Genomic DNA, 27,430 nt, shown 5'->3' with positions numbered 1-27,430 from the left:
TAATAATAATAATAATAATAGACATTTTTAAAATGTGCATACCAAAACTAAAAACAAAGCTTCCATCTACAATAAAAAACTGGAAGTAACCTAAGCTTTCAAATAGGTGAATGATTTAGTATATTAGAATTAATCAATACAAAGGAATAGTATGCAGCCATTAGCTGTGGTAAGTATGAAAAAGCATGGAGAATGGTTAAGATCTGTTTAATTAGCATATTCACAATTATTGTGACTATGAGAGATAGATAATGCATGAAAATAAAGTCTGGGGAAAGTGATTATACACTTAGTTAGACATTTCTTGAATCTTGTTATATTAACTTTCAATTTTTCTAAGAATGTGTAGTTAGAAGTCAATGGCTCTTAGGGATCACCTAACAAAAACCTACAAAATTATACATGAGGCACATAGTTTGGCCATGAGAAAGTGGCTCCACGAGAAAGTGGCTCCACGAGAAAGTGGCTCCCATAACTGCTCACAAGACTTCACAATGGCAGTGGAGTGTGGTTTCTGAGTCACATACTGTGGATGGTTCTCCTCTGTAATGGTGTATTTGATTGCTAACTTAGTTGTCTAAGGAGACAAAACAATAATTATGGCTTATTCTGCCTTTTAAGTTGGGGTACCCTGAATTAGGATTTCCCCCTTTGGTGCTGCTTAAATGAATACCAAGTGCCTAACAAAGTGAATCAAAGTACTGTACAAGGGAAGGTAGAAAACTCTTCTTCAAAAGGCCAAATTAACAATGTGTAATAGCACCGTTCAAGGGCCAGTTTGGTTTCCTTTCTCCCATTAAATGGTAAAATAGTGATGCCAAGACCCACATTCCAGACTCTCCAGGGTAACAGAGCCAAAGAAGGACTGCACAGAGAAACCTGAAAACAATCCAGTTTCACTCTTTACCTAGAGGAACTGCTCTCTCTTGCAGAGTACCAGCAGCAGCATCACTGTCACCAAACAGTGTCCCAGAATCTAGAGGGAAGGTTTACCTTTTAACAAAATAGAAACAAGCCACAAGAGAGACTGATAGCACAGTAAGCAGACTGGGCTTCCCTAGACTCTCTTAGGCAAATGTGCCCAGGAAGGCTTCTCCCTGTAAATGTGCCTTTGTTTGTTAAAGCCTTATGGCCTGCTAAGTAGAAACAAATACCCTGACTCAGAAGCAAGGAATTTGGAGTGTGTACAAGTGTGTGGATTCACAAACCTTAATAAGCATTAAGCACTCAGTGGCTGAGCTTACTGGGATTCACTGAATGGAATGAGGGGAAGTTGGTTTCATTAGCCAATAGGATGGCAAAGATAGGCTTCTTACCAAGCCGAAAGGGGGGAGAGGGGAGGAGAGGAGAGGAGAAGAGAGGGGAGGGAGGGAGGGAGGGAGGGAGTTATACTTTATTTCCATTGCTGTATAGCTTTTGGCATCTGATGACCCCTGTGACTTTGTTTCAAGTCTCAACTGCAACCAGCCAAATAACTCTGGTTTGAAACTAGAGGAGTAGAAATAGAGATGATCTTTGTGTTAGACATTTTGAGACTAGACTGAATCCTGCCTACCTCTAAAGCCAGTATCTACGTAAAATGCAAGGGAATCCAAACAGTTCCAACTCCCATAAACAGCACTGCTTTTAATCTGTTGCCTACAACATACCAATGAGAAAAATCATGGCATCGTGTCATAAACTGCTATGCAAATGATGCTATTTGTAAGTATTAACATAATTTAGTGCTTACAGTCATATTCTCATTTCTAATAATTCTCCCAGAATGTAGTCTTTCTCTGGACTCTTAGCCTGCAGGATAGTCTTTCATCAAGAAGCTGAAATTTTTAATAACCTGCCAGCATATGTTTTGTATGTGCCAGGCTAGGCTTGATGACATAACATCTTCATTATCAAAAGGAACAGGTCTACAAACTGTAATAGGGCATTAAAATGCGCCTGTGTTCATAAAGTAATGCTTTGATGTCTAAATGTGCACCGGTACAATGGTCTTCTGCAACAAAGGATTCTAATCCTAAAAACTCAGAAGCTACCCTCAGCGGAGACTACAGTTCACCGGCACTCTAAGTAGGGTTTCCCTTTGAAGACCAAAGAATGTTGACAGTGTGGTGGTGGGGGGGGACGGGGGACGGACGCGGGACACGGGATGGGACACGGGATTCAGAAATGCTTTATTTTTAGTTTCATCTTTGGCTCCTCACATACCTTGACTTACGGCTCAGCATAAGCCTCAACTATAACAGGACTTCTGAATAATTACTTTTTCCTATTAAGTTTAAAAAACAATTTAAATAGACTATTAATTATTTAAAGTTTCAAATTTAATAACATTAACAACAGTGCCAAATGTATTTGGTGACAATTTAAAATAACAGTTTTAAATAGTTGAAATTAAATACTGTACAGTAAGGTGTCTAACCACAATTCAGCCAAATGTCTGTATTGTAAATATTTTTGAAATTCAAAGTCAACACTGCAAATTTATCATAGTCTAGTGTCAGGGGAATTCTCTAGGAATTGTTGGTTTGAAATGCTGAGACCAGCAAACACTGTGTACACTAATGTTTCAAGTTTTTAAAATAAAAATGCTAGGCTTTTTCATGGTTTAATCTCAACAGCATTGCTTCAAAAAGATTTTTCTATATAATATGAAATAAAATTCAGTTCAAAGAGAACATAAGAGAAACCTCTATGGGCCTCAAAATTAAATACATTTTCTTTGTTTTATTTTTTTTCCAGAAGAGTAATACACTTTGCTGTCCTTTAAATAATATGTAAAGAGCTAGCTAGCCACGACAGGCTCTGCATTTAGTCCATTCACTGCTGGAAGGGGAAGAAAGGCAGAATGGGTCATGGAGAGAAGTGTTGCATCTGTCAAAGGGAACTCTCCCTCCTGACTGCTTCCAGATTTATTCATCAGCTCACTTTCCGAGGAATAATGTGGCTCCTGCCAGTGTGCCCCTCCCTCTCTATCACTTGTATCTTGATTCATAGACTTCCGTAGTGGGATGCTCAAAGCAGATGCAAATCACTTTGCACAGTCCACCGCTATGTATGCCAGTAGGGACGGAACCAGTTAAGGGAATTTGCCGCTCAATTTTCCTTTAAGTAGTAGGTCAGCCAAAACAAAGTCACAGGATTACAAGAAGCCAAGTCTCTGGATGCAAAACGGGACTGCTTTTAGATTCAAGGTTTAATTTAAACATTAAGCCATATAGAATTATTTAAGCAACTTTGGAACAGACTGATAGCCTGTATAATTCATCTCACCAACGTAAGTGGAAAGGTTTAAACATCTCCACTCATATCCTGAGACCTTGAACCTACTGCTCAGCTTTGCTGGGGGATTTTATGCAACATCTCACGGAGACGAGCAGTTACATACATTTCCTTGGAATGTCTTCAAGAACATGACTGCTGACAGAGTGCTATTATATATTAGCTTTCAGTGACAACCATTCACTAATAGAATTTCTCATAATAAAATACAGCTGGCTTAGTCACAACTGTTGGTAGAAGCATGTGATAGACCTACTTAGGGCTAATGCTGAGATTTGTAATGCTACCTGAGCATAATTAAAAAAAATAACTTCTTAATTATCATAATCAATGAAGAGATGAATGAACATTCCTAGGGTCCTTCCCCAAGTGATATTTAAAGTAACCCAATGAATCTATTCGTGTTGTACATAAGGTCTGAGGACTAGGAAAGACCCTTCTGATAGTAACAGAACTGAGTCTAGGAGAAAGAACCTTCATCTCCTAACTGTCCACAGACACCTTGGATAAGTCAGCACTGAACACTCACTTGTGCCCACTTCTTGGTCCAGTTTTCACAGCCGTATCTGTTACTCTCCTTTAGCACCCATTTGTAGCATTGTAGGTGTGAAGGAATGTCACAAAATGCTGTTCCATTTCCTCCAAATTCCATGTTCATTTTAAAGACCCAGCGTTGGATTTGCAGGTGATCAGTCACTAGCTGGCTCAGCTGTTCTATCATCTGTGGGGCGAAGGCACAGGGACATTTCTATCACACTGACTTGATTGTGGTACTTTAAATGTGTCTTTACTTTACATAGCCTGTTCATTAGGTTCTCCTCCACTCATTAAGACAAGTTCAAGAAGTTTCAAGTGATAAATATCTCATGTAAAGAAATCATTAACCAGGGCTGGAGAGATGGCTAAGAATACTGGTTGCAGAAGACCCTGGTTTGATTTCCAGCACCCACATCATGGCTAACAACCATCTGTAACTCCAGTCTATGGGAATTTGATGTTCTCTTCTGACCTCCTTGGGCATTACATGGCATGGGTGCACTTATACACACATAGGCGATACATTCATACACATAAAATAAAAATAGTAAATAAAATATTTTTAAAAGAAATCCTTAACCAAGGGGGCATGTTTAAAAGTTCAGTCACATTTTTAGGAGAAATTCCAAAATGATTATTCTGCTGACTTGGGAAGGAAACAAAAACTGTAAACAATCTTGAAATATCTGAAATTGAATCCTGGTATTGTTTTTTATTGATTCTTAACAAGAGTTTTTATACTTTCAAGATTATAAAGAAATATAGTCTTGAAAATCTTTATTATTAGGAGTGCCATTGAACTTCCAAATACTGTGACCTATAAAACATTTTTCCTCACTAACATACATGCAATGCATTTGTCTGGCCAAATGGCCAAGTTTACTATAAGTGTGACATGAAAAAAAATGTATTATGGAGCAAGACAATGGAGACAAAAACATTCATAGAAACAACTTCCTGGAATGAACAGCTATCTACTTTTAATATAAAACAAAACTCACTCAAGAATTGGCTTAGACATATGAAATTGAAAAGAATAAGTCTATGCTTTAATTCCAAAATGGTGATAACATTAATAGCTAACATTATGGAATACTCAGCAGTAACTAGGCCTTTGGCTTACAGTACCTTTCATGAAGTTTCCCACTTAGTATTACTATGATTTAGGTACTCTGAGTGGTTCCATTTAACATGTAAGTAGAGCCTAACTAACTTAAATAACGTCCCATGATCATAGAACATTGAGTGGCAGAGCAGTAATTCTCTCAAGTTGCTCTAACTCCAAGGCCTTCTCTCATTCCCCCTCCATGGGGTTTCCTATCCCAGCCTGCAGACAAGTGCAAAAGGGTGACATAGAGAAAGAAGTCAGAGGAGGAGCCAGAGAAATGGGTTGCTTTCCAGTCAATAAGCCATTTGGGTTGCATTTGGATCAGACAAAAGTCTGTTTATAGCAAATCTACTTAATTGTATATAAGAGTGTTCTAGTACAGCCTTGAAGAAAGCCAACTCATTGCTTCACAAAATGATTGGTCAGTACTTCCAAGAAGGTAACACAACACTAAGTATCATGTGTCTTGCAGGTGATCATGCTATTATTGTCAGTGACCTCCTGTACTTACAGACTCTATGATATTCTTATTCATTATTCTTTTGAATAATAAAGAATTCTTCTTTTGCCCAACAAATGAATTTTTATTTATTTTATTTTTAAAAATTAATTAACTAATTAATTGTTTTGGGTTTTTGAGACAGGGTCTCACTATGTAGCCCCCAGAGGGCCTGGAACTTTCTGTGTAGACCATGCCAGGCTGGCCAAACAATCTGCCTGCCTCTGCCTCCTGGGATTAAAGGCATGTACCACCACAGTTGATGGATTTTTATTTTTGTCTTTTAACTAAAGAGTATGAAAGAACTAAAGATTTATAATTCTGCTGAGGTCTGGAAATACAAGGTTAAAATGATTTTGTTTAAAGGCACAATATGTTACCTTAAACTGTGTTTACCCAGCAAATGATCTTGGGTATGCTACATGACATGGCAGTGTAGAAGAGATCTAAATAGCCACACTGGGGTCCCCAGAAACCTCATGCAGCTATGAAGGTGAAAATGGAACTGTCTCAGGTCCATAATTATCAAGTAGTATCTGTGGATACTTCTGTGTTTAAATGAAAAATGCTCTCGTCTACATGCCATATGGCAACGATGACAGTCAAAGAAGGCTTCTACTGTGTCTTCCAGAGCTGGCCCTTCTTCCTCAAATTTATTGAGAAGATGTATTCTACATTTTATCATATTTTGCTATATTATGACCACATGTTATAGAAGCAGAAATCATGCTTGGCTTCTTAATATCAGATAAAAATTGATTTTGCTTAAAAAAAGGTGTTCTAGTATAGCCTTTTAAAAGTTATATATTTAGATATATATTTGGAGATTTCAACTATTAACAGAATTATTATGTGTTTCCTCCAAATCCTCTTATTTGTTGTTTCTGAAACTCCTATAAATGGACATCTGTTGATGGATCCCCTACAGCAATGAAAGTGATCAATAGTATTGTAAAGACTGCACCACTAGAAAGAATTATGTGCTATCTTTAAGTGAAAATTGAACAGTGCTTTAAAATAGCATCGCCATTTTGATTATTTAACCAAAGCTGTCAATATTTTATATGGAGCACATGCCAGAGAGGGACTTGCTTAGTTATTTTATGGATCAAAACAGGAAATTCTCACTGTGCTCATGCTAGGTTTTTTTAAAAAAATCAGTCATAAACCGAATGTCTTTATGCCATTTCCAAACATTTATCATTTTCTGTTTGAGCCTATCTGTTTAAGAAATGTAATATTTTTTAGTTATGATTCATGTTATACTGGAAAAAAGCAGAAACAGAAAAATGACTAAGGTAAAAATTCAACTACCACTCAAGAATACTTATTAACCTAAGTTAAAATAATCGCAGCTTTCACCCACTTTAAGTTTACAATGCACATTGATAAAAAGTCAGTGTTATTGATTCATCACCATCTGCAGATTCAAAGCACTGATATACTCAGATTGATTAGGCAGAGCTGTCAGTCTCTGGAAAATTCTCAGTGGACCAGTGGAATACTTCAGATCTTGATGAGCTTAGATGATTATCTTCCAAATAAGCAGATTGGAACTCAGATATAAGTCAGTTTATTGCTGTAAGTCAAATAACATCCCTCAAATCTGGTGTGTCTATGAATAGGGTTTCAGCCCTACTTCTGACTACTAACACTAGACAGAGTTTGTACTGCATTAAATGTGCTCACACCTTCAACAATAATTAACATAAAGTTCAAGAATATTTCAAAGCAAAAATTGTCTGCTATCTCATCAGGGAAGATGAAACTAAGACTCAATATAAATATCACACATTTGTTTTAAAGTCATAAAGGTTGTAGTGTATGTGTATGTGTTAAATTGTATTATTTAAAATTATATCTCACTTGTATTAAGTCTGCAAGCCCAAAATTCTATCAGGAAGTAGAACTGAACAATGTACTTAGTTATCTTCAAATTCCAGTGGAGATGAATGGCAATGAAAGCCTCTATCACTCTGCTACTAACATTTCTTGGGCTTTTCCCAGTTTGTGCTTCCTCTATAAGCCCAAGTATCAACCAAGAACACTCAAGCAAGACCAAGACACTTCAGGGCAACTTGATGAACTCATAGTATTTTCAAAACAGTCTTTCAAAACAGTATGATTTGTTCAAAGGTTTGATTTTGGTGTCTGGCTATGATATGCAGAGCATCCTGACTGGCAACTGAGCAGAAGGAAGTCACTAAATTTGTCCCTCATGAGCCACCACACAGTGTGTGGTTCTTCAATACTAAGAAGAGGGTAAGAGAGAATTTATGATCAGTTCTGAGGATCAGTCAAGAGATAGTACGGAAACAGAGGTTAGGAAATGTTATAGCCATTGTCTCTTAGGTTTTTTTGTTGTTGTTTTGTTTTTTTTATTATGTAGACAGAAGGCAGTTAAATGGGAGAACACCTGCCAGAGCTAAGTCAGAAAGAAAACATTTCTAGTGTGTTCTCCAAGTGTTCCTGGGCCCCAATATTTGCTGCAAGAAAGCAGTACCACAGACCCAGTCCAAGGAAAAACCAAACGTGGTTTTGATCCTGGGGCCATTTCACTTCCTCTTTCTGGGCTCTGTCCCCTACTTTCTTCAGGGCCTTTCCTAAGATGCCAAAGTATTTTTCTATGGTGCCAAGGATGTGTGCAGCATTCTGCAATCTCACCCAGCACTCAACAGAGCTTTCCAAACCTGCTTCTTCCAGCCAAATTTGACTCTCATATTTTTTAAGGTCCTATATTAAATGACTCTAGTGGATATGATGATATTAAGGTATTAAATACTGATGGTAGATTAGTCCAACTGGCAAATAATATTTTTTGGAGACAAGTTCTCACTACGCATCCCTGGCTGGCTTAGAACTTCCTATGTGAAGCAGATTGGCTTCAAACTCACAGAGATGTGCCTGCCTTTGACTCCAGAGTGCTGGCATTAAAGGCATATGCCACCATGCCCAGGCCCAATGGTAAATAATTTTAACAGCATTTGATAACTTAAATCAAATAGTAAGAACTTTTGAAATTACAGTAATTTCTACAAGACCAACAGAAAGTTATTTTAAAACATGAAGGCCTCCAGGCCCAGTGGTATGGGCTTGTAATCCTAGCTACTTGGGAGACTGAGGTAAGAGGATTACAAATTCAAGGCCAGTCTGGATAATTTAGTGAAACCATGTCTCAAAATGTTAAAAGAGAGCTGAGGATATATGCTTAGTAGTAGGGTACTTACCTACTATGTAAGAAGCCCCGGGCTCAACTGACAGTATTGAAAGAAAAAGAAAGAAAGAAAGAAAGAAAGAAAGAAAGAAAGAAAGAAAAGAAAGAGAGAAGGAAGGAAGGAAGGAAGGAAGGAAGGAAGGAAGGAAGGAAGGAAGGAAGGAAGGGAAAGAAGGAAGGCAGGCTAATGTAGATCCCCTCAGCTCAAGCATTCACATGGTCTTCATGGGTAGAGCTGGCTCCAGGTTACAAAGTCAAGAGGTTATGAGATATTTGAACAGAGCCACCCCACATACCTGTTGATAAGTATAGATGTCATATATTCCAGGGGGCACTGGCACATTGGCACTGTCAAAGATTCGTTTGCCTCCAGACTTGGCACTGTAAAGGTGAGCTAGCTCAGGCTCTGATCCCAGGATGGGGACATCCAACATATCAGCCACGGCTAAATCATCTCTGTGGAGGAGCCCACCCACGATGTATGCCTCTTTTCCTTGGATGAGATTTTTTATTCTTTTGATTGCCTTGGGACTGTACATCAGGTGAGTGGCCAGGCACATGTGGTGCTTCTGGGGGGAAAGTAGATCACTCTTGTTAAAAGTTGTCTTTTTCTAATCCATACTCCTAATTTATAATGTTGCACATAATAAATACATTATTAATAGCAGGCTGGGTTATGACCTATCCTGTTGTTTAGCAGTTTAAATTGATAAAAGCTGTTGGGGTGAAGTTCCATAATCGCTCACATCTTTAGTGTGTTGGAAATAGGCTCACTGGGAATAGAACTAATTACTACACATCTGTATTTATTTGATCCACGTGGAATTTTCCTTCTGTCAGAAGGAAAAGAGGCTGGCGGCCTTTGGATAATAGTGATTCATCTCTGCAACACTTCTGGCATGGTTTAACGCTAAAGCGTCTGGAAAATCAATACAAAAAAATGAAGGAAAAAAAATCCCATGGTCGTCTTCTCTGTATAGACTTCTAATCTGGAAACTCTTTAAATGTTCCCAAAGGGGGGCCGGAGAGATGCCTCAGCAGTTAAGAGCACTGACTGATCTTACAGAGGACCTGGGTTCGATTCCCAGCACCCACATGGCAGCTAACAACTGTCTCTGTGTAACTCCAGTTCCAGGAGATCCAACACCCTCTTCTGACCTTCACAGGCATTGCACAGCTTGGGTGAACTTATGTACATGCATGCAGAACACTATTACACATAAAATAAAAATAATAAATTATTTTTAAAAAATGTTTCCAAAAGAAAAAAGGCACTTGACTTGATACCCACTTCCAACAATTCTACCACAAAGTCCATTTCCAAGTACATATGCTTTATAGTGATTACCAGTGGTTCTAACCAACACTTTGGAAAGCATTTATGAATACAATAAATTTGAAATATTTGGAAAGTTTCAGCAAGACTAAAATCATTTCCCAATAACAAACTCTTTTTTAAAATCTTATTTGGGGGCTGGAGAGATGACTCAGTTGTTAAGAGCACTGGCTGCTCTTGCAGAAGACCCTGGTTCAGTTAGTTCTCAGCACCCACATGGCAGCTAACAACCATATGTAACTCTAGTTCCAGAGGATCCGATACCCTCTCCTGACCTCCACAGGCATTGCATGATATGGGTATACTTAGTGGATCCCCTGGAACTGAAGTTACAGATGGTTGCTAGCTGTGATGTGGTTACTGGGAACTGAACCCAGGTCTACTCTGAGTGCCACCAGAAATGCCTTATATTTATGACTTGTTTGGTTTTGAATTGACTTTCGGTCATTTCATGTTTCAAAACATTTCCCCGTTGTCATTTTTCACAACCCTCACATTAACTTACACAACCCCACAGTTTAAGAAGCTGGAATTTAGAGCAGTCCATCTTTCTGAACCTCGGTTTCTTATATGCAAATGAGGGGTTAGACATAAGTCTCCAGATCCTCCAGCTTTGAAATAACTATGAAGTAGAACCAGAACTCTGTTTATTATTTAATGCATACAGAATTTCTGCTGGGGATGATGAAAATTTTGGAAATGAACAGTGGTGACATTTGTATAACAATGTGAATGCACTTAATGCCACTAAATTGTATATACTTGAAAATGGCTAGGATAATGACATTTTATGTTACAGTATCTTACAGCAATAAAAAAGGGCAAAACTCAAAGCTCCTCTGCGATTTATATGATTTACTCTATTGGGCCCTTCCCACAAGTTAGGAGTTTGAGTCTAAGCTTTTAATCTATACAATATGATTTTTCTGATACAATTTAAATTCACGTTTCAAATGAACTTCTGAGAATGAAGTTCTGGGAAACTCAGCAATACTTAGACAGTGGCTGGCGGTAGTACTTGGTAGATTTGTTTCAGCTATGGTTGTTGACCACCTTTCCGCTTGCTTACTTAACTGCTTTCCTTCTCCCACAAATTGTTCCAATGCAGAAATGTAAAACAAACAAATGAAACAGCCCAGGAGAATGGGTGACTTGAGTTACAATGTCCCTGGTATTCTGAGGCACAGTCATCTGATAACAGATTAGCAAGTTCAAAGTCCTTTGTTACTTTGCCTCTCATTCAATCCATACTACACTCCCTACTATGAAGATGAAGATTTGTCTAAGGTCACATAGCTCTGACCATAAAGTAGAGGCAGGATTTGAACCCTGTTGCGTATTTGGCATGCTACAGTCACTACACTTCGCCCATCTTGCAGAATGAACAGTGTCGAGGGAAGAGCATACGTAGCAATTCAGTTCAAGTTCTGAGCACATTTCCACCCTGGCTGGATTTCTATCTCCTTTAGATTTATACATCTTTGTTGCCAAGTGTTCTCTTTTTAAAAAATATTTTATTATTTTTATTTTATTTTATGTGTCTGAGTGTATTGCCTGCATGGATGTAAGTGCACCTATATTATGTAATGCCCACAGATACCAGAAGAGGGCATTGGAGCCTCTGGAACTGGAATTACAAATGGTTGTTAGCCACCATATGGGTGCTGGAAACTGAACTCGGGTCCTCTGCAAGAGCAGCCGCTGATCCTTTTTTCTTTTCTTTTTCTTTCTTTCTTTTCTTTTTTTTTTTTTTTTTTTTTTTTTTTTTTTTTTTTTTTTTTTTTTTTTTTTTGGTCTTTTTGAGACAGAGTCTCCTAGTAGCCCCAGCTGGCCTGGAGCTCACTATGTAGACCAGGCTGGCCTCGAATTCACAAAGATCCACCTGCTTCTGCCTCCCAAGTGCTGGGATTAAAGGCATGTACCACCATGCCCAGCTATAACCAGTGCTCCTAATTGCTGAGCTGTCTCTCCAGCCCCAGAAAGTATTCTTTTAACTCCATCTGTGGGCATGCCTGTCTTCAGGCAAGATAGTACCACAGTATTGTCTTCAGTGTGTGTTTATAAAGATTCAAATGTGAGCGAATGATGGCAGAGAACACACCACAGACCACAGGTCTTGTGTGATCATTTAGAGAAAATCAGTATCAACAGTTCCAGGCAGATTACCACAGATGACAACAACCTAAAGTGCTCCCAATTCCTTTGCTTATAGCCTCAGTTTATTACTACTGATCTCTTGTTTTGACCTGAGACAAAGATAGTTTAGAATGTCTTCATAAACATTAAACTGCCCCAAAATAGACATGATGGCTTTTATACTTGCATATTTACCATTACAAATTCACAGATTATATGGTAACTTGCAGAGATATGCAAACAGTTTTTGGCGCACTTTAAAAAAGTCTCCTCAAAGCCATCCATTTGAATGAAAATCAGCACTGACACACTCTCTCCAACCCATTAGAAAGAAATAAAGCAACGGCTAAACAGGAGTAGGAACTGATTTAAAAGTGAGGGTTTAGTTTTTGTGTTTTAAAAAGTTGATTGCCTCTGAGTGATTAATTACTCAAATAATTTGAATGTAAGCTCTGAGAAATAGCATTAAGTACCTAAACCCTTTCCTACTTGTTTCTGCTCACCACAATGCTGACCTATACTCTGGCTGGAGCTCAGCATGCCAAGAGTGCCAGCCGCCTGGATCTTGATTGGAAGCCAGAAAGGGCACTGTTAGGGTAACTTTCTGAGGGGATAGGACTGTAGACCTGGAAAGGATTTAGAATTACCTAATCCATCAGCTCATTTCATAGATAAAGAACAGAGGACATGAAAGCTAAGGAGGCTTGCCCAAGGCCCCTGAGTCATCCAGAGGCACAGCAGCCATTCCAGTGTAGAATGGTGATCTGGAGGAGATAGATTTTTGGTTTATATTCCAGCCCTACCAGTGACATTGGACTAGAAAATGAGTTTTCTTTCTGCAGTCATAAAAGGAGAGTGATAATCCCTATTTTGATGCATTGTATGAGAATCAAATAAAAAATGTATACTAAGAATTTGATCAAAGTTAGTTCACCTACTTTCCTTACCACAACCTCCCTTCCTTGACCCATGCCTCTTCTGTATCCGTGGCATTTCAGATGTGCCCAAATTCTCTATGGCAGCTAGCTGGCATTAGCTTGTTTCTGGCTGGAGAAAACTAAACATCAATGTCTTAGGTGTTTTTCTTCTTTGCTTTCTAACATGAATAATCATTCTGCCATTGAGGCCTTGGACTAGTTAGGAAGCACCTTTAAAAAAAGTCCCTGCACTTGAAGGAGGCTATGGAAAGCTCCCAAGCACATAAGTGGCAATGGTTTGTCCTCTGTCTTTTCTCTAGTTTCCTCTGGCCTTTGCCTTCCTCTTTCCACAGCCAATGGTGCCAAAGCAGAGCTGAGCTGAGCAGAGGGCTATCAGGGGAACACTGAGGTGCCCTCTTAGGAGACAGAAGAAAGTGAAGGTAGATGACAGTTCACTGAGTAGACCAGCAAAGCTGAACTACTAGAGAGAGGAACTCCCTGACCACCCCCCAGCCCTGGCAGAACTTTCTCAGGTTCCATTCCCCCTCCCTCTTCTTTGTTAAATTGGGGTGCATCTCCTACTGACAACACACAGATGTTTCCTACGGGAAGCTCGCTGTCAGTTTCTCTGGTAATATGTAGACAGCTGGTTTTAGTATACCTCATCTGTAAATGGAGAGACCTATCTGTTAGCAAATGCAATCTTTGTAAAAGAAACTCCTCCAAATTGGATATCCCATTAGATATTAAAATGAGTTTTTGACATGGAGAGTTTAAATTCTTGTTAAAATGTAAAGAAATTCCTTTTAAGTCTTCTGTTTTACTGCCTTTTACTAGAACACTGTCCTTGTGGGTCCATGAGTTTCACAAAGGCTCTTGTTCGGGGGATGGGATCCATTCTATTCATAAAAGTCAGTACATTAAAAAGTGTGAAGCACATGTGGTGTGGTAAATCAGGTCCACTTCCCCTAAGGAATAAAAATATGGTATAACAAGGAATAGCCGTGTGGAAGACAGAAATCAGGGCCCTGGTCCATGTTCTCTCCCTGAGCAGCTTTATGACTATGCACAGGCCTGGCCCACCTTTCTCTATCTACCCTGGTGAACTCTGCACAGATTTAAGAAAAAGGGATAGTGAATGTTATAAATCCACCTACTTGATGGTACCATCCAATAGCGGCAATTAGGCTCTAGCCACAGAGAAACCAGGCAGGGGTAGTTCAACTAAGTTTGAAAGTTAAACTATGATATTTATTTCCTACAGCCCAACTAGTAGTCTAATCAGTAAAGCTGTTAAACTTGCAATAATATTTCACTGATGTGTACCAGAGCGTTGCAAGTTATAAAATTTCCAATTTAATTTTACTGCATCCCTGAAGCCGTGGTAATTAGAAGACAAACTCACAGTGAAGAAGTTTATAGCTTCAGGGATGATAATTTTGAACCTATTCTGCAGGTCACTCCTGTCCTCGTAGTTCCCTGATTTGACAGCTGCGTGTAGACTCAGGAGTTTTTTGTAATACAGCTTTAACTCATCATTCATAGGATGGGAGCAGATGTAGATGACATTCACATTGGAATCTAAAAAACAACAGGCATGATGTTAATTACCGATATAAAGGTAAATGACATTATGAACTCTGGCATCCACTGATGTTGCAGTACAATTTAAAATAAAGAGCATATCTAAAAGTCACAGTGTAGTTAACTTAGATTGGTTTTGCACACATCTCAGTGATCTAAGTCAGCTTTTCTGCATTTTAATATTTTTCTAAAGAAAAGACACCACCAACAGAATACATGGAGTGATCCTTTCAGAAGGAAGGCTATGAGGTGCCCATAGAAGTGAACTTTCAAATGATGCAGGATTTAGCCCTACAGCGCCATTAACAATGATGGAATTTATCCCATTAGCATCAGAAAATTATAAAACAGAGCTATTAACTTTAGAAAGCTGATGAAACTATAATTTTTCATTCTGCTTGGACTTAACAGGGTCAATTCAGGGAATGTCTTGTCCAAATAAGCAGTTTGGCTATGACCATAGCAATGATTACTTCAGGAAACCAGCCTTTTCCCTGCTCTAGTCCCAAAGAAGAATATATTACTTAAATAGCACATCTAGAAAATTTGATTGAAAGAAAACACTGCCCTGACTGTTATCTTTCTTAAGATGTGTTTCTTATTATGAATATAGAAAAAATCCTAATTGAATGTTCCATCCAAGTGGAATAGTGAGATGAAATCACTCACTGTACACTGCAGAATATTTAGGGAGTATATGTGTAGCAGCCGGTAGAGCTATTAACTCATTCATAAAATAACTGACTCATATAGGGAAAAATGTTTGGCTAGATACCCCAGGGTACCTAAGGATCAAAGTGACCAGGATTCTGCCCTTGGGGAGCATCCATTTCACATGCACAAACAACTATAAACACTGTAGAGAGAAGTGGGCATGCTAAGTCAGACCAGGTTCTCAGGGAAGTTCAGAGGAGGGAGGGCTGAAAGTATCACCTTGGGTTGAAAAGGTTAGGAGAGGATTCCAAGCCTCCTTTGCTCAGTTTGGCAGAGTACGCAGAGCATGGACTAATTAAATTCTAGTTCAGCTACCTAGGGCCCTGAGCATGCTATTTAACTTTTCTAAGCATTGGTTTCATTTGTAAAATGAGGAGTAAAATCACCTGGGGCATAGATTTTTAGAATATTAAATGAAAGAAAAAAATTCTCAGTGTAGTCTCTGGCACACAATAAGTGTGGAATAAATGGTACAGCCACCAGCAACTCGCTGTCCAGCCCTCAACACCTGTGCTCCTTTTGATCAGTCTCAAGATTTAATACAATCTCTGCTTCCTGTGCCTGCTTGAAGATGTGAGCCTCTGCTTTCTGCTCCTGCTCCAGCCACCTCCTGCCTCCATGTCTCCCCACTACATCAGACTCTTAAACTCTTTGTTAAGGTTCAGACAGCCCCACCCCCTCACCAACAGGGCCTTGGGGACCTCACAAGCCCCTGAGAAAAGGGAACCGAGTTGATAAGTACCCTGGTCTTTGAAGTCAAGAGAAGCAGCCTTTTCCCCACTGTTTGGCCAACCCAGCAGACTTCCCCTTTGATCTCTAAAGAGGGCAGGTTTTAACAGTTCCACTCTCCCGCTTCCCCCTGCCCAACTTGGAAAAAAAATATATCTTCCCACCTTCTGTGGGAAACAGAAGTCTTCCTGTATAAAAAGACCCCAGCTCACAACCTGGGGCAGACATTTTCCCTGCCCGGAAGGGAATCTGTCCCATGTGTTCCTTTGCTAATAAACTCTATTCCAATGGAGTTTTATCTGTGTCCTGGTGTTTTCTCCTAATCAACCGGATTCATCCATGGCCTATTTTACCTATCACTCTTCCTTTTATTAAAAAAATTAATACGATGAAGTAGTGTCATCTGCTGTTCTAGGTTATTGTCCCAAATCTATTAATCCAAGCTTTTTTTTATTCTTTTTTTTTTTTTCTGAGACAGGGTCTCATGTAGCCCAGGCTGACCTTTAACTCACTATACAATAGGGGCTGGCTTTGAATCTTTAATTCACTATGTAGCAGAATTTGGCTTTGAACCCCTGATTCTCCTTGCCCCCACCTCTCAAGCTCTGGGATTGCAGGCTTGCCACTACCACACCAGGTTTATTCAGTGCTGGGGATCAGATCCAGGGCTTCATGCATGCTAGGGAAGCACTCTACCAACTGAGCTACATTCTCAGCCCTCTCTAAGCTCCTTAAAGTCAACGTTTATACTCTATATTCCCCTAAGTCCCCTCAAAGCATAGTAATTAAATAACTTGTACGCAACTGCTGAATGATCAATTTAGTTATCCCAAGCCACATGTTTTGGAGAAGAAACTAATGTCTCACCAAACTAGAATGTTTTAAAAACAAACCCAGGATTTTTTTCAAGTGTAAAAGAATAGGATATAATCAACAAAAATAGCCAAAGATAACTTTATTAACAGAAGATAAATTTTTCTTGGAAAGAAATCTCTAGGTTACCAGTAATAAGAAAGCAGCTTGATAATTTAACTTTTCTGACAAAGGAATACATATCACCAACTCTAGTATCCAGTGTGAGTATGGTTTCATCATGAATCTATAAATATTCACAATGAACAGACAGGTAAGTATGCAAAGGAGCTGATACGAAGATGAAAGTTGCTTTAATTGCTAATCAAAATCAGTGACTCTCTTACCTCATCTAGGAACTGAAAATACTATTCGTGGGGTCTCTACCCGACAATCCTGACTTCATAGCCAGTATGAAATGGCAAGCCCTACCAGTTTGATCAGATCACCTTTATTTCCCCAAGAATAAGCAGGAAAATCAACACTTTTTACTAGTAATTAATGGAATAAAATTTTATTTATTCTCCCCCCTCAAATCATTAGTCATCTTTTTTAGTTTCTCCCTGTTTTTATTTCACAAGAAAGTACATTTACCTTCATCAATTACCTCTAAACATTCCTCCTCTTGCAAAGGCTGTATGGCTACATTGCTGTATCACAATGATAGTATACCAGGAAAAGGCACAATCTCTCTGAAATGCCTATAGTTGCACAGACTGAATTATTGGATTATTTAAAATAGACGCCTAATACTTTCAAGTCTTTTTCAATAATGAGACGCTTGTAAAGAAATTCTTCGGTGATGGCTTGTCTATATATAGAAGGGTATATAAAAAGCTAAAGAAAATATTAATTCAAATAAATTAGAGCAAAGCCTGCCCTCTGCTGCACTCACTGGTTTCCATCCAGGCAGGTTTTTAGTTGAAATAGCTCAGCACTAACAAATCAATCTCAAATCATTGAAGGTTTTTGTTTTTTTTTGTAACACTGAAAAACAGCATTAGTGCCTAGATAATAGATTACAGCAATTATGTTATTATTATTTTAGGACACTGTAAATTTCTAGTGCTGATGTATTTTTGTTACCAAGTGGCATTTATAAAATAATAATGATGCTGAAATCTCTATGAGTCACGCAAAGTGTGTCATTCTAGGAAGCCAGCTAAGTTGGCCACTGATAATGTAAAATTCTTTCTTGTTTGCTTAAATAAGGGCCAAAGCAATTATATTCTAACAAAACAAAAAAGGTCTTATAATTGCTAAAAATATAATTTTTATTTAACTCTTTATTTTTGGCCAGTCCTCACAAACTGACTCAATGTGGTTGCTTAAGCGTTGTAATCTGTATTCCTCTAAAGCCAGGCCGTGGCTGAGAGCTGACTGAAGCAGTATCAGAGCTTGACTTTTTCAGAGATGTATCCAAGGCCTGGATTTCTAAGAATTCCCTCCTTAAGGCACTTCATGTTTTCTCACAACCAGAAGCTTGATACTTCTTTTGAAAATCTCTCTGCTTCCCTCTTTCCTTATGGTAGAGCACAATGCTTCGCTTCTGACACTTTCTACTCATTCACCAGAAAAGAGACAATATTGACAGAAATATAGAATTCTGACCTGATTCCCTGCAAGGAGTCAGTAAATCAGGATGATTTTGGTCTATCCAGGAGAGATTGTTATTCAAAACAGAATTTAGAAGACTAAGGAATTGTTTAAACAGCAATTTTTTAAATTTCAAGTTGACTGCGCTGTAAATCTGTTATTTAAAAACAAAACATTCAATTCCCTTGCAAGTAGATTAGAAATCTACTCCTTGTAGAGGAAAGAAGTAAAAAAGAAGCATCTTATCAACATCTACCAGTAAAAATCCCAGCCGGTCATCTGTGTGAAACTGCTCGCTGTACCTTGGATGTCGCATAGCCTCCCTAGCTGCATGTTTTGTTCTATGTCGAAGTCACTGATACACTTTCGCACAGACTGGGCATATCCTAAAAGGTAAAGAAAGTGTCAAAATACAGAAAGAGCAAGTCAATATAGCAAAACTGCACATGAGAATTTCAAAATGTCATAGTCCATGTTTTCAGGGTGGGGGGATAAATTCCCCTGCAGCATCTTGCAGAAACAATGAAACTCCCAAGAATGAAGTCTTGCTTCTCAGGGGATTAAGCATCAGGAGATGTGCTATGCAGCATGTTCTGTAACAGAGAGAGGTTCATGCTCTTCCCATGCCCACAAAGCTCCAGAGAATCAGGATTACAAAAACATGGAGAAAATTTCTGACATTAACACCAATGCTCCAAAACAGTAGGTGAGAATGTTGGGTTCAGGTTTAAAAACATTGCTCTGGATTTTAAAGTCATGTGGCATTTTGGAGTTGTGTTCCAGAATCACTGTACAGATTTCAGCCAAACCCCTTGCTGTCAGGACCGTGTGTTTAAAGAACTCGAATATCAAAGAACCTTCTGCTCTCTGTCAGAAGAACTTTTAACCTTCAAAGGGCAATAAGGGTCAAGCATTTCCTTTGTCAGCACTAATAAAGTCCTGTGGTTTGCCTTTGTTTCTGCTGGAAACAGAGCAGAGGGAAAGCATGTATGTGTGATTGCTGTCCAAAAATCTCCACGAAAGAAATAACAGCAGCATATCCTGCTCCTGTTTCAGGTCTTAAAAAAAAATTGGAACCAAACATGAACTTAAAAGGCATGCACACTCACAAGCAGGAGTAATTGCTTAAATGGAATTCAGGAATTGGAAGTACAACTTTTTTAAGGACTAAAATTGCTTTGCACATTTGAAGAGATGCTTCAATGCCTCCTTGTGGTTAGTGAGCCCAAACACATGTTTCAAGTTCAACTGCTGTAGAGAAAGTGATTTTATAGACTACATCTTCAAGATGTGACACAGATTTCTTTTTCGGCATAAGGAAAACTATAGCAATTCAGGCAATGGGGCTTCAGACCAAATGAACTCTGATAATTGGCTCTTTGCTTTGATGTCAGTGTTTAAACACTAGACAACATCTGAAATGAGTCTACAATTCATCTGAAAGCCTCCCTTTGTTTTATGTATATGAACTTAGGGATTAAAGAGACAGAAGACCATTTTAGAAAAAAATATTAATTTCTTAAATAATTTAGAGGAACACTCCACAAATGAAAGTGCAGATAGGTATAATTTCATTTTTATGATTTCCCATATGTATATTTCTATTTACATTCAGATATTTTAAAAGATGTGTTTATGGACAACACATCCAGACTACGAGAAGATGAGGAAGATTTTTCAAGAATAAAGTATGATTTAAAAACGGGCCTGAGAGCAATCCATGAATGCATCTTCTTTCAAACGTAAAGATAAAAGGCAGCATAAGATTTCTCATTAAGATGATGTCCAATTTAAAATATAAAAGATGTTTGATCACTTTGGAGCCACATACGCAGCATATAAGTCACATTTCAGTCAAGTGCTTGAGGTCAGTTTCCCAACAAATTAATTGGTACTCCTTTTACCACTGATCAAGGATGCACATTAAGCATATATGCAGAGCTATGATAGAACTGGTCACTCACCTTACACATACCTTATTTTCTGTTAGCAGTCTCAGAACATTCTTATAGCAGATCACATGATAATAGATATGAAAGCATGTGGGAAATTGTAATGTAGTATAAAATATGAGATATTTTAATCTTATGTGATATGTGCACTTTCAAAGCACAGAGCAACAACACATTCTATGACAAGCAAAAAGGACATTCTGAGACATACAATGCATATATCATCAGCTGGGAGAGAATTTTATTAAGATTTACTTTTATTTTTTATTACATGTTTGTGTACATGTCTGCATGTTTGCCACATGTGTATGAGTGCACACAGAGGCCAGAAGAAGGTATCAGATCCCCTGAGGTGGAGTTACAGGAGGTTGTGAGACACCAGATGTGGGTGCTAGGAACTGATCATGGGTCCTCTGGAAGAGCAGCAAGCACTCTTAACCACTGAGCCATCTCACCAGTCTCAGGGAGTCATTTTTCAAAAGTCAGGTTTATTTGTATGTTTTATACACCCACAAGGTATATGTGTCGACAACAGATGAGTGATCTCAAAATGCTGATAGCATAAGATAAATACAGTAGTGACATAACCAGGCTACTGTCAGCAAGGATGTTTTGGCTTTAGGGAGTTCAGCGGCCATGTCCTGTGGCAATGAGACATTGCACTTTAGAACTTAATCTACAAAGACACAGTTACTTCTAAAGTCAGGCTAGGAACAATGACAGGTCTTGAGAAAGCATTACCTCATCCTTACTCTGTTGTTACAGAGGAAGAAACTTAGGGTTTTATCTAAGATCACTAAAACCTACAAATTCTTTGTATTTTAGCCACTTCATATTTAGTTCTTATGATCAATTTAATTACATAGAAGAGAGGACAAGACCTTCCAATGGGAGCAGAAAATTCTAGAAGGGATAACAAGCTTTTGATGTTTTCTCACATTAATTTTCAATTTTTGCTGCAGGCAGAATGACAGTCCTCCAAAGATGCCTATATTCTAATTTCTAGAATCTGTGAACGTGTTAGGTTACATGGTGAAGGGGAAACAAAGTTGTAAAAATTAAGGTTGTTAACTATCTGACTTTAAAATAAACAGACTTCTGGATTTTTCTGGCCGGGCTTGATATGAGGAGTCCTGAAAAGAGGAAGATGGGGCTGGTGAGATGGTTCTGCAGGTTAAGGCACCTGCTGCAAGTGTGATAACTTGAATTTGATCTCCAGGATCCACATGATGGAAGGAAGGAACTTACTTCTACAAGTGACCTTCACATGTGTGCCGTGCCACATGTACATGTGTACACATGCATATTCATACCCACACTAATAATACTAAATAAATGTGAAAAGAAAGGAAAAAGTGGAAGGAGGAGGCAGAAGGGTAAGAAGCCAGAGATGGGACAATAGAGCTAGAGCATGGAGAGCTGCAACACTGCAGGCTTAAAGACCGAGGGGTCAAGAACCTCTGTGCATTCCCTCACAGGTGACTTCTACAAGAGTGAAAGGAACCCTATTTTCCTCTCCTGCCTCCAGACAGGACTACAGCTCTGCTGACACTTTGATTTTAGCCCCTTTTAGACTTCTGAACCACAGAGCTGCAGTACACTACATTTGTATTGTTTTAAGCTATTTAGTTTATGGTACTATCTTCCCTTGCTCCCACCAAAACCACCCTTCACAGACATCCTGCCTCTTTTCACCTTTGATGGCTTCCAGACAGAAGGCACAGATCCCTGGCACAGAATGTGAAATCACTGTTCCTATTGTTAGTATTTCCTTCCTAACCTCAGCTGAGCCAGACTGAAATTCTCAAAAGGAGCATCATTTAAATGTGAGAAAATTATTATGATAAGTAAACTATTTCAGCTACCTAAATCTGCCTTCTTTTACGCAGCTGCTAAGCCCACGTGCCTGACCAATCTTTCCTTTTCTCTTTTGCTTTCCCTCTTTCTTTCCTTCTTCTTTATCTCCCTCCCCCTTCCCTGTCCCCCCTTTTCTTTTTCCATATCTTTTTCTTTTTTCTTTCCTCCCTCTCTCCTTCCTTCCCTCCCTTCCTCTCTCCCTCCCTTCTTTCCTTTCTTTGTGGTGTGTGTGTGTGTGTGTGTATGTGTGTGTGTTCATGTGTGTAATCAGGTACCCATGCTAGTATGTGGGTGTATGGGGGCCAGAAGTTGATGCCAGATGTTTTCCTCTAATTCTCTCCACCTTATGTTTTGTAACAGGGTCCCTCTCTGAACCTGGAGCTCACAGTTTGGCTAGACTGGCTGGTCAGTGAGCCTCTAGGAACCTCCTAGCTCCACCATCTCTCCCTCAGTGCTGTAGCTGTGGATGTACACCAATGGGCCTGGCTTGTATGGGGGCATGGGGGATCAAACTTTGGTCTTCATGTGTATGCAGCAAGCACTTACTGAGCTGTCTCCCCAGACCTTCCCCATTCTATGATGGTCCTTAGTCACCTCTCCTGCCATTCTCTTGCACACTTTCATCACTTTTCTGATTTTACCATTGCAGGCTTTTTTGCTTGCTTTTTCACTTGTGCTGTCTGTGTCTCCTCTCTGCATCTCTCTAGCTCCTGTGACCAGACTGTAGCCCCTTAGAGCAGGCACTTGTGGGATTTCAGACAAATGAGTGAATAGAATGTGTCTGAAGACCTTATTCAGATTCTGTTGTGTGCTTCCTCAGCCCCTTTCCTCATGTGCCATCTTTATTCCCTTCCTTTCAACTCTCTAAAATTGGGTTATATAATCTGCATAATTTCCGGTAAGTTCAAAGAAAGGGATTTCTAAAACTTTCTGGGTCTTTATTCTCAGAGAAAAAACGCATAACCATCAGAAAGGGAGCCATCTTCTTCCTCCTCACTCTAGAGGGACGTGGTCTCTTTCCTTGTGGCTGTCCTCGTCACTTGTCCTCATCACCAGTTGGATAGAATGTTCCATCTTGTACCGAGTAAGTAGTTCCTGCAGTTACTACCTCTACTTCACATCATAGATGGACACTGGATAGCTGTCCCCTCTGAGCTACCCCACTGTTTTAGTCCTTTACTGAATTCAGGGTGCTCCTCTGTGGTTGTTGGCAGTCATATCTTTGTCTTCTGTTTTATCTTTACCACCCTCTCCCACAGACACCTCCCAGGCTTTACAAAATGCCTCTTTGCAACCAGCAGATTAGCCCTGCTGCTATTGGCCTTTCTTTCAGCACAACCATAGAAATATTAAGAACTCAGTGAAGGCCCTGTGTCTCCCTATTGGCTAGTTCCTCCAACGGGCGGGGCCTGACACAGAGCATGGACTCTGAAGGGGCTGTTGGCTGTTGGGAGACATCTTGGGATGGAAGCCATGAGTGGGTAGCACATGTGGTATGGGGGACACACAGCCAGCCGCTCAGCAGCTGAGGGACAGAATGGACTGACTCTTGTGGACCGAGGGCGATCGCTGGCCTTGGAGGCGTGAGCGAATGCTAGTGGTGACTATGGGCGTAACATGGTCTGATAAGGCAGGCTCTGAGTCACAGCATGGGGCTAGGCACTGGGTACTTATTCCTTTGTAAGTTAATAAACTCACATAAAATATATGGTTTATCTGATCATGCAGGAGACCCAGGGGGAATTTGGGCCCCAAAACTGGTGTAGTTGGCAGGATAAAGGAACTACAGCCTTGGAGATGCAGGTCTCAGAAAGCAGTGCTGTGCCTGCTGCCCCTGTGGTGAGTCAGCTGGGCTCTGAGTCCCAAATCCAGGAGAGAAGCCAATCAAAACCCATATGCTTAATGGGGTTAGGGATAGTCATATGGGTTATACAACGGATCATAAAATCTGTAACTAAAAAGAGGCCAGCCATGCAGAAGCATAGGCCACAGCTATGTTGTAAATGTGGGGATATGTTGCAGGTATGTGAAGATATGTTAAAGGTTACCCAAAGGCTAGAAAATCTTTTACCTGCTCTGGACCCAAAGGGAGCACCCAGAGAGAGTAAACAGCCACTTCGCATGATAAAAGATGTGCCCCAGGTAGGGAAAGCTGAAAAGGCTGCACTGGCAGACCCAGAGAGAGAAAAAAGGCAGGACACTTCGACTTGTGTAAAGTCCAAGGACTCAGAGGAAAAGACAGGTAATAGTAGAAAGAAAGAAAAAAGCTAACTGTGCTATAGCTAGGAAATATTCCATGCTAGAACTCTTAAAACTAGGAAAAACTTACAAGCAAACAAGCAAGCAGAGAGCCCTGGCCTCGTGGCTGTGAGAGTACGGGACATGGGGGCAAATGACATCAGTCTAAGTCTTTCAGAAGCTTCAGAGCTGAGTATATAACCACTCATCCATCCTTGTGATATAGACTGTTCAACCTAGGCCAATGCAGGGGGGAGCAGTTCTTAATGGGATGGTTGTCACCAAAGGAGACTAACATGATTAGCAGGGGCTGGAGGACTATAAAGGAGGGGCAGGCATTCCTGAGAGAACTAGGTATGAGAAAAGCAATATATGATGTCCAGTTCCCTGGGCCAGATGAGACTGTGTTCACCAGAGATATGAAAGAAAGCTTAATTCAACTGGGACCTTGAGAATGGTATGGGGCTTTAATGGCTTTACTAAGCCTTTTGATGGGACAGGATCTTTCTGAAGTGAGAGGTTTTGGCAAATCTAAATGATTCTGACCAGCATGTAAAACATGTCTGTAAAATAACAGAACACCCTATAAGAGATATAAAAAAAGACCAGACCAAAGAAATGGTCCACTTGGGTTACTCGAAGACAAATGTGGCAAGACTTATGTCAAACCCAAATCCCCAGAGAAAAAATTGATAGAAAACCAAGTTTGGTACTAAGGCATTTTGGAAGGTTTTAAAACCAGAAGAACAGTTTACAAAGGACATTTGAAGGATAACAACTGTACAAGGGGTGGTTAAGAATTCCCAGGGATTAAATAAGATGCATTTCTCTTCTGATAAAGGCTATACTCAGGGTGAAAGCAGGTTTTCCCACCAAGTCCTCCCCCAGCAACCTGGTGTGGTCAATGGGAAGATGACAGATGAGGCTACAGTTAGGAGGCAGACCCAGAGCCTGTCTGACTCAGGGAACCAAGGGCAGCAGGGACAGGAGAAGACTCCTGCCTCCTTAGGCCAGTGCAGGGTCAGACAACTGGGGCCAACACCTGTAAGTATATCAAGAATAAAAGAATCCAAAGGGGTAACTAAAAATAGTAAAGAGCTAACCAAATTAATGTCTCATACCCATACTATGGTACCCAACAAGGATCTATGGAGAGAACAGTTAATATGAATGGACAAAACCTTTCCATGCTGTGTGAGACCTTGTCTATGATTGATTTAATATATAATGTTAATGTTCCTTTGAGTGTTTTACAGATGTGAAACCCATTTGAAAGATACCTGAAGAAGCAAAGGCCAGCTGTAGCTGTAAGATTCTTGGGAGTTTTATGTAGGTTGGGTAAGATGAGGACAGAGACTCTCAAACTATAAACCTGTTAAGAAAATCTCCAGTACCAGGGGTGGGTTGCCTCCCTATGAGCTGTTAGTCAGAGAGAGAGATCCTTGAGGTCCTCCAATTCACCAAGGCTATTGTCATTAATGTTGGTTGTACAATAGAAAGGTCGGTAAGGCTACGTTGTGAGCACGGAAGAAGAAGAGATGGAACTGAGACTAAGCCTAAACACTCCGTGCCACTGGATGGATGACGTTCATATTGCCAGGAGGCTGTATATGGATGGTTGGGGAAGAAAGGATCCTCTATCATTCTACTCAACAATGGACCCTGCATGCTGCACACCATGGACATGCCAAGCAATACCTGCCAAGTGCAATAATGGCTTGACCAACACATGTACAACTGACAAATTTCTAATTGGATAAGGCCCACTCCTAGGGGTGGAACACACATTTGGTGCTGTAGACCAGGCCAACGCCTTGTGTCGAGACAGGGTACAGGCCCTAGTAGAGAAAAAAACATGAGTATATTGTTTAATGAGTATAGTACACCTACTGGGATATCGTCTAGGCATTTGTATTTACATTCATGTTTATTTAAATGTGTCTACTTCCTTCCATTTGTCTTTAAAGTAGAAGAAACACCACTGAGATCAGTGGCCATGGCCTAAAGACAACTAATGGGGAGGCCCAAGAAGTCACTATCTTGCCATAATACAAGAGAGATTGACCTACATCTATCACCCCCTCCAAGGCTCAGGGACTTTAGCAGATGGATGGGAAGACTGTAAGAGCGGAGGAAAGGGGTGGAGTGTCTCCCTATTGGCTAGTTCCTCCAATGGGTGGGGACTGATGTGGAGCATGGACTATGAAGAGGTTGTTGGGAGCCATCTTGGGATGGAAGCCATGAGCCACGGGTAGCACACATGGTGTGAGAGACTCGCAGCCAGCCGCTCAGCAGCTGAGGGACAGAATGGACTGACTCTTGTGGACCGAGGGCGATCGCTGGCCCCAGAGGCATGAGCGAATGCTAGTGGTGACTATGGGCATAGCACAGTCTGATAAGGCAGGCTCTGAGTTGCAGGGTGGGGCTAGGCACTGGGTACTAGTTCCTTTGTAAGTTAATAAACTCACATAAAATATATGGTTTGTCTGATTCACACAGGAAACCCAGAGGGAATTCAGGCCACACCCTGTGTAGACAAGCTGGTGTGCAAACTAGCATGTGCCTCTATGGAAGGCCTCTGTTGGTGCAGCAGATCACACAGTCTTGCACACTTAGCTTATTACCCTGTGGCTGCCTCCTGGCTCCTCCTAGTTTTAAGTCCTACTCCTGACAGTGGTATTCAAGGCAAAGGAGTTAACAGTAAATGCCTGGTGACCCAGCAGTTGTTCAGCTGATCACCTTGATCTGAGGTTGTAGTCATCTAGGTCAGCTGGACAGCCTGAAAGAATAGTTTTCAGCCCTCTTTCTCACTTTGAAACAAAACTGATGACATTTAAAGCGTCACATCCTCCCAGTGGCTCAAACAGGGTTACAACAGCAGT

At 40.1% G+C, this 27,430-nt stretch overlaps 1 protein-coding gene across 1 annotated transcript in view; it reads right to left on the bottom strand.

Annotated features, from left to right (window-relative positions):
• Window positions 1-27,430, bottom strand: part of Iqch (IQ motif containing H) — a 222,292-nt gene that overhangs the window by 74,759 nt on the left and 120,103 nt on the right. Inside the window, exons 12-14 of the mRNA XM_017798967.2 lie at window positions 18,804-18,887; window positions 14,432-14,607; window positions 3,809-4,000 (exon numbers count right to left, since the gene is read on the bottom strand). Coding sequence (XP_017654456.1) covers window positions 3,809-4,000; window positions 14,432-14,607; window positions 18,804-18,887 — 452 coding nt within the window. The remainder of the gene's footprint in view (window positions 1-3,808; window positions 4,001-14,431; window positions 14,608-18,803; window positions 18,888-27,430) is intronic.

The sequence above is a fragment of the Nannospalax galili genome, unplaced genomic scaffold (assembly GCF_000622305.1).
Source record: "Nannospalax galili isolate Female #2095 unplaced genomic scaffold, S.galili_v1.0 scaffold54, whole genome shotgun sequence".
Classification (NCBI taxonomy): domain Eukaryota; kingdom Metazoa; phylum Chordata; class Mammalia; order Rodentia; family Spalacidae; genus Nannospalax; species Nannospalax galili.
The sequence above is the reverse complement of the archived record's forward strand: the minus strand, read 5'-3'. Positions and strand labels throughout refer to the sequence as shown.